We start from the raw sequence: 7841 nt of genomic DNA on the forward strand, positions 1-7841 counted from the left end.
TCTTATTCTTGGATTTTGCAACAGAAGGTGTTTCTACTTCTACTTAAAAATGACACATGCTTGGTTATCTTGTTTATCTGGTGCCACTATCCATAAAGAGCTGAATGTTTCACAATTAGAGAAATTTACTTTGTTAACTCTATATTTGTACAATTTAACAAAGTGAGAGCAAAAAATATTCATTTGATCACAGGTTAAAAAATATACTGACATTTAATTATTTATCTGTTTTTTTTCCTCACTTGTCATAACTTCAATATTCATCAGGCAAAGATTCCCATCTTGTGTTGGAAACATGCATTACATCTGAAACTGTACAGTTGTGCTCCATCGAAACAGAAAATTAACAGCACAAAAATGAACACGTATGACAGGTGATTTTTTTTCTCCATGCAAAGCTTGTCATCTTATTTTATTTTATTTTTCTAATTATATAAAACCATCCCCTGAAATATGGCACTCTTTTTTTTCTAAATCAACACATCAAGAATGGCTGGGGAAAAAAAAGACCTGCTCTACACAAGAATATGGACTGTGGTGCAAATCTGGGTTTGATATAACAAGGATATCAGTACTAGAGTAAACAGAAACAATTATCAAACTAAACATATGATCAAATTGCTGTGATCAACATTGTCCTTAAGCACAAAAAACATTACGAAAAAAGTACATCCTTTCCTTTACAGCAACTGATTTCTGACTTCTGAAAACAAACACAATTCTCTTGCCTAGTTCCTATGTATGTTCTAAGTGTTCAAAAAGGGAGAAGAGGAACACAATTCAACAGCTTTTCAAGTAATTCATAACCATTTCCTTATGTATCTGCAATAACAGTAGTTCCTAGATTGAAATACATGGCATTCATATGTAGGTCTGATTCTAGGTCCGCACTTAGGAAGCAGTTTCATCCAAAAAGATGGAGTAATGGGGACAGTAATCTTCAGGGGGTTTTCACTAATCTGCTACAATCTAGGTCCAATTATGAGCTCGGAGATGTCATGACTGTACTGAGTGCTTATCTGATATTACAGTGCATGCAGGGCTGGGAGCACAATTGAAAAGGAAAGCATTGCACCTATTCCTGCAGAGACATGAAGAAATAAGTATGGGCAAATAAGTGGATGGACCCTGTCAGGTGTGAGGACAATATCGTGAACATGCAAATGGTCTGTGACATGTAATAATTAGTCAGCTAAGGAAGTGCACGTGTTGTTTTAATGTAGGGTCAGACTAAAAGCGACCCACGATCCTGAGGGACAGCATGACGATAATCTGAATCTGTATCACAGGTTACAGACAACTAACAGTTGCAATGTGGCACTAAATAAATCCATCTTCCAGTGACTCTGCCCGGCATAATGCTGGCAAAGGCATGACATAAAAAATGAGCTGAGCAAGAGTGTCAGGTTGTGTTGACAGCACAGCCGCTAACTGAGGCTGAAAGTCTTGAGATGTGTACAACCATCAGTCTTGCACTTCTACTACCCACATGTCACTCATACCAGCATAATTAGGCTTTGAAAGGTTGATTCCATGTACCAGTAATTGCTCTTGTTCTTGGGTCCATGCCATTTACTTCAGGCATTTTATATCATGGTGGTGGGGGGAAAAAAAACCTAAAGATAACACAGCTCCAAAGAACAAGACTAGACCTTCACCGTGTTCATGGAAGATCTGGAAGAAGAAAAACAGCAAGACTTAGTGACCCACAAACTGATGAATAAGTCCAGTTCAGAAAGCTTTCTTCTCCAGCCGGTCCAGAATGGCCTGGATCCTCTGTACAGCCTCCTTTCGGGCTTGCCGGACATTCTCCTGTCCCTGAGTCTCCACAGAGTCCAGCTCCAGCAGCTCTTTGGTCAGCAGTTCCTCCAGACACCGGTAACTCTTGTCTGTCTTTTTGCCAACAAACTCATCAACATCTTCCTGAAGCAGCAGCACTCTGGCCATGACCTGCTGGACCTTAGCAAGGCCGGGGTTATCGCTCAGGGGCTGAAGTCCAGCCTGACCTGGAGCTGGAGCTGGAGCTTGGGCCGGGGCAGAGGGTGGGGGCTCACCTTGTGAAGGATTAGGCTCACCTCTCCCGGTTTTGTTGTACATTTGGGGAGGTGAACTTATTTCTGCAGGCTTTCCGTTGGGGGGATTCGGGGATGGGGTCGGTCTGGGTTTAGGTCCCACTTGTGGCGCACGTTGGTGCTGTTGGTCCTAAAGCGATACAAAACAAAAGATTTTTTAAGATACTTGTTAATCCTCAATCTCTATAACATTTAAGCACAGCATTTGTAAATTGTATTGATTTAGTAAAATAATCACTGCCTATACTGTGGTGAAACTAGACGTGTGTCCTGATATTTATAGCTGATCAAATTCAGATCAACACAAGAATAATGTGTGGTTGTACCTTTTCTCAACTTATCAACACCACTTTCTCAATTCATCTCTTGAGGTTGTAATACACTGCATGTTTAATTATGTTTTATACTAGCCTCTCCTTTCATTTACCTCACATAATTAACAAAACCACTCCGAAAAAGCTTCAGATTCTTACCTTGGGTTGGTATGGTGGCGGAGCTCCAGTTCCGGTCCCTGGCCACGCTGGAGGATGCGGCGGACGGACAGGATTTCCGTAGTGGTTTTGTGGAGGCTGCTGGCCCGGCTGCCATTGCTGCTGTGAGGCTGCATACGCCCCAGAGTGTGCCCACGCTTCAGCCTGAGGACTGGGATGGAGAGACTGGCCAGTGGGGTATGGGGGGTTTGGAGGCATCGCATGACCACCTTCACTATAGTGAGGGTACGGTCCAGCAGGATATCCAGGAGCCTGAGAGCAGAGGTAGGACAGGTATATGTAGTATTTCCAAAAATATTCAGTTTCCTTTGGGTGTGAACGTAACTTTGGTTCAGAGAAAAAGACAAAGAAAATTATACTACAAATATCACTCTGTATAGTATACACAGTCAGAGATAATTTAATTTAATGTTACATTTGGTAGCTACTATTTCCTACATTTGACTATGGTGTGTGTTTAAATGAACTCACCCCTTGACAGTGTGGACCCGGATAGTGATGATGTTGGTGCTGAGAGTGTGGCTGACCAGACGGCCCACTGCTCTGCTCCGCTGGACAGCCCTGGTTAGGATAAGGACCTGGACCTGGTCTCTGGGGGTCAGCACAGTAGAAAGGGTTGGATGGGTGGAAACCACTTGTGGAATACTGACTCTGCGCTGGGCTGTAGACACCATGGCCATTTGGATAACCTCCAGGCATTACCTACATGAAAAGCACAAGGATGGGGAATAAATGATGGGAGATAACACTGTCTCTGTGTAAATGTATACGTCAGTGATGTAACACAGCAGCAGACTATAGTAAAGTGTAAGGTAAAGGTGAAAGCACTTAAGAGACTTAAGGTAGTGAGTAGATTTACTCCTACACCATCGGATTTAAAGGGCCAGGGTTACGTTGCATCATGAGCTGTACCTGTGGATTGTATTGTGGCTGAACATCTGATCCCGAGGGATAGGTGTTTGCATAGTGTCCTGTGGAATGAGACTGAGGATACCAGTAGTGTGAAGGGTAGCCTGGATACTGAGGAGCGTCCTGTGAACACAGAATAGCACAAAGGAGAGTTATTTAAAGAGGCGACTTATTTAAAGCAGATATCTTTCTGCTTAAGTCCCAGTATTTATAACCTGAGCTGCGATGGGTAAAAGGTAACAATCAGGAAATCATATGCTTTTAACAGCCCATGCCATAAAATACAATAACTCTGTAAACAGTTGCATTGACTCACTCATTACTTGCTAAACCAGTTTTGTCCAAAGCAGACAAAAACTGACCGAGAGGAGGCCATGCTGAATATCTAAAGAAGGGTACTCGCTCGCAAAAACATGTCTTGTGTGTTTGGACACCACTGTAATAATTGTCGTACCATTAGCGGTGTCGTCACGTCAAGATAAACGTGACAAACTCGGGCAACAGCTGAACTAGCAGGGCAGCGGTAACTATTACATAATGCCAGCTAGCTCCGTTAGCCGTTCAGCTAGCATGGACAGAGCTCTACGCAAGCTAGCTGTTTAATAATGTGATTCTGTGGAAACTCAGGTCGTTTGTTTAAAAAAATAAGCAAACCCAATGACAGCGAACAAGCCCTGGGGATTTGTCTAAGATGTATCCGCTTACTTACCATAGTGTTATTCCAGTTCCCGTTATTTCCCGAGTTACAAGTCGAGGGCCAGCCAGACTTCAGATCTGACTGCATTTGATGATGATGCATCAGCTACGCGCGTTCCCCGGCAGCCGTCCTGTCATCTGCCATAGCAAATAAAAACACAAACCTTTAACAAGCTTAATGTCACTAATGGCCCAAACTGTTAACGTCGACGTTGGTGTTTTTCTACAGAAGTACAGATCGCCTGACTGAAATCAGGAAATGATTGAATGACGCCGAGCTCGGGCAATCCGGTCCTGTGTCTTTAATGAGGGGCACAATTCAAACTACAGATCTCTCACTCTGCTGCTTTTTTCTCTGAGGCGCCAGGTTCTGCTATCAGTTTTGTTCGCACTGAATTGACAAAAAAACAAAATTGTGTAATTGTATGGAGGGTCTAATGTATGGGTGTGTTTCGATGAAATAAAAAAAAAAGGATAATGTATGGAAACACAAAGAAATTGCTGCGTTGTTTCGAATCTGGCACTGTCTCTAACACATATACGATCTTTAGTGTCGCGTGTGCGTCAGTAGACGCTATTAGCCAATAGCAAAACGTCATAAAAATATTATATTTTTTCGATAATAACCACTATCTTAATATTCAAAAACTATCCGTCTTTGGTGCCATATTTATTTAAAGGTGTATAATTAAAGCACCCGCCCTACAAAGTTTACGAACAGAAACTTAACTGCAGTCTGGCGCCCAAAGGGTTAAACGTCTACAGGAAGTTTATCCCAGGCGTGTATAAAGACGCTTCCTGTGCTCTTCTTGAAAGAAACATATTTTGAAACATTCATGGCTTAACGTTACATAAAGAAACACGAAGCAGATAAACAGTTGCCCAAGATGAACTACGTACCAGGGACGGCAAGCCTCATTGACGACATCGACAGTAAGTTGGAGAGGAGGGTGGAGGGAGAGGTGGTTTAGTGTAAAAAAAGATCGTTTCAAGATGTGGCATCGTGACTGACACAAACTGGATCAACTGTAACCGTCTAATACTGTCACTGAACCCGTCTGTGTTGGTTGTGTCCCGCAGAGAAGCACCTGGTGCTGCTCCGAGATGGCAGGACACTGATCGGATACCTCAGAAGCATTGATCAGTTTGGTACAACTCATTTAATTGTCTCTCACTTGTTTCTCCGCATGAGAAGTGCAGAAGACCAATCAAAACATGTACAGCTCATGTGTAAATGATTCGCACCATTCCCACAATTCTCGTGCATTTGTTTTTGTCTGAAGGTGCTATTCTATCTTAAATTGCTCTGTATCTCTCTAACGTGTTTCTCTTGTCCCCCTCAGCTAATTTAGTTTTCCATCAGACAGTTGAGCGGATCCACGTGGGGAAGAAATTTGGTGACATCCCCAGAGGAATATTCATAGTGAGAGGAGAGAATGTGGTCCTGCTGGGGGAGATAGTAAGTGGGAATATCCTCGTTTTATTTGTGAGTGTATGAGTTGTAATAACACAAAATGGGTTTAAACAAGACCAGCTGTCAAGTACTATTAGGCCACAGTTAATAATAATAATAATATAATTTGCCCTCTGGCAAAACGATTAAGTTAACAGTAATGAGTTGTGGGGTAGAGGTTCACATGAACATGTGGCCAGTTCATGGCTTGTTTTGTATGCAGCCTCCTCTGGCAGCATTTTATGGCTAGAGTCCTGGAGGAAAGCTCATGAACTACAAACGTTGAAAACGTGTGAATCCATCTCCCATCTTGATGTGCTATAAAATGGTAAGCATAGAAAATAAAAACACAGTTAAAGATGTCTGAAACCTACAGATAAATGTATCTACTCCTGCTCATCCACTTAAACAGGCTCTTACGCACAACAATAGAGAAGAGTTAACGTCCATAACATTTAGTTTTTGTCATCATCATGCATCTGTAGTGTGTGTGAATAGTTGCAAAGATGCCTTACAGGCACATTACAGGGATATTATAGGACTGCTGAGGCCTGCACACAGCACAAACATGACTCATGAACCCAGACTCTATATCTCACTACTATAAATATGCATCATGCAGTCAGTTCATGTAATCAATGAAGAATGAGCCTAGAAGTTATGGGCATCAGAGAACGTGATGATGTAACACAGATACAAGGCGCCAGTACACTGTTGTCGAGCTCGGTGCTTCAGACGATGATGTTAACATCTTTCGTGGTTCAAGAGGTTTGTGGTAGTCTGATAATTAGGCTGATTTGTAATTTCAGTTTCACTTCATTATTCATTCATCACTCATTAATTAATTTCTATTTTAGTTGCTGCCAAAAATGGAGATGTTGGCAGTGATTCAATGCAGGTTAGGTTTGTGGTTGAGCAGGGCTAGTGCCTTTTCAGATATATCTAGTGAGTTTGGATGATCTGCCCAACAGTGGCGAGTCCGTCTCAACAGGAAACTACTTTGATACTGTATGGTAGAAGGTCTTGATGCTAAACCTGAAGCGAAAGTGCCATTACTGTGTGATAAACAGTGAAGACTAAACACAGCTGATCAACCAGAAAAGCACAAAACGGCTCGTATGACTCGTTCAAGTGTATTTGACCTGTGGTTTAACGTACATAATAGTTTGTTAGAAGCCTTTAGCAGATATGGTAATATCAGATAATATGGTCTCTGTCTCTCCAGGATGTGGATAAGCCCAGTGACACGGTCCTGCAGCAAGTTTCCATTGAAGAGATCCTGGAGGAGCAGCGGTTGCAGCAGCAAGCCAAACAGGAGACGGAGAAAGTCAAAATGCAGGTCCTGAAGGACCGAGGCCTCTCCGTCCCCAAAGCCGATAACTTAGACGAATACTAACACGGCCTTCATTTTTCCATGAGCCTCCTCCTCAGTTTGTACGGGACTGATTTAAGTTTTCTGGTGAATTTGAATTTGAGAGAGCATGGCTGTGTGTTTTTTATGGGTACATGGCTGCATCACAATGGGCCTGTTTACTGTAGTGTACTGTGTGAATTTAATTTGAATTAGGAGAGAAAATGTGATGACTGCTCTCACTTTTGCAGATCATGTCAGCAAAATGATAAATTCATATGTTTGTCTTAAGATCACTATGTTGGCAATTAAGCAATTATTTTACAGCAGCACTTTCTATTCATGATATGGGTAGTCTTATTGTTTGGACACAAAAACTGTCTGTGCTCTATTAAAGAGTTGATTTTTTTTTTTTCTTTATGGAATGCCTGCTTGGGAAAAACAAAAGTGTGTCCTCACATTATCTGACCATGTTGCCATTTCAGTTTCACTCACACTGTATTTAATGCTTTACTGTTGAGGCATTCAAGGCTGAGATATTTAGGTAGATCTGGGCTCATAGCAGCCAGTGACCTCCTGGTCCTGTGTGATGGCGCCACAGTCAATGCATGCAGACCACCTGGCACTCTGCAACGTTGCATCAAACGTGAGACTGATCGTGCATTTGTTTGCCGTGCATTAGGAATGGGCATAATTCATTTGGGTAATTCTGTTAAGGCAGGCGCCATATCAGTGCATCAGACAACCTCATGTCCAGTTTATAGAGATAAAGAGCACGGCCGGAAAAATCGATCCTATCTGCTTTCATCAGTCAATAAGAAGCTTGTTAATCGTTTGTCCGGATACAGTGAGTTAATATAAAACAGGCG

General features: G+C 42.2%; 2 protein-coding genes across 2 annotated transcripts; one reads left to right on the top strand and one right to left on the bottom strand.

Annotated features, from left to right (window-relative positions):
* Positions 1-194: 194 nt before the first annotated feature.
* bag4 (BCL2 associated athanogene 4) lies at positions 195-4455 on the bottom strand. Its single transcript, XM_022759278.1, has 5 exons — positions 4182-4455; positions 3476-3595; positions 3035-3265; positions 2546-2815; positions 195-2202 (listed from the first exon to the last, which is right to left on the bottom strand). The coding sequence occupies exons 1-5, from the start codon at positions 4269-4271 to the stop codon at positions 1732-1734; spliced, it is 1182 nt and encodes a 393-aa protein (XP_022614999.1). The 5' UTR covers positions 4272-4455; the 3' UTR covers positions 195-1731.
* A 467-nt stretch (positions 4456-4922) lies between these two features.
* Positions 4923-7392, top strand: lsm1 (LSM1 homolog, mRNA degradation associated). Its single transcript, XM_022756606.1, has 4 exons — positions 4923-5101; positions 5249-5317; positions 5512-5627; positions 6847-7392. Exons 1-4 carry the CDS (start codon positions 5056-5058, stop codon positions 7015-7017), a joined length of 402 nt encoding a protein of 133 aa, XP_022612327.1. The 5' UTR covers positions 4923-5055; the 3' UTR covers positions 7018-7392.
* Positions 7393-7841: the final 449 nt, after the last annotated feature.

Source organism: Seriola dumerili, unplaced genomic scaffold (assembly GCF_002260705.1).
Source record: "Seriola dumerili isolate Sdu_G_001 unplaced genomic scaffold, Sdu_1.0 BDQW01000017.1, whole genome shotgun sequence".
In the NCBI taxonomy this organism is placed as follows: Eukaryota; Metazoa; Chordata; class Actinopteri; order Carangiformes; family Carangidae; genus Seriola; species Seriola dumerili.

Excerpts from the sequence above, each read along its gene's own strand:
- bag4 (XM_022759278.1), bottom strand. The coding sequence starts at position 4,271 with ATGCATCATCATCAAATGCAGTCAGATCTGAAGTCTGGCTGGCCCTCG. Across the intron at positions 2,816-3,034 it reads CGGGTCCACACTGTCAAGGG|GCTCCTGGATATCCTGCTGG; the intron begins GTGAGTTCATTT and ends CTCTGCTCTCAG. Across the intron at positions 2,203-2,545 it reads CGCCACCATACCAACCCAAG|GACCAACAGCACCAACGTGC; the intron begins GTAAGAATCTGA and ends GTATCGCTTTAG.
- lsm1 (XM_022756606.1), top strand. The coding sequence starts at position 5,056 with ATGAACTACGTACCAGGGACGGCAAGCCTCATTGACGACATCGACA. Across the intron at positions 5,318-5,511 it reads CAGAAGCATTGATCAGTTTG|CTAATTTAGTTTTCCATCAG; the intron begins GTACAACTCATT and ends TGTCCCCCTCAG. Across the intron at positions 5,628-6,846 it reads TGGTCCTGCTGGGGGAGATA|GATGTGGATAAGCCCAGTGA; the intron begins GTAAGTGGGAAT and ends CTGTCTCTCCAG.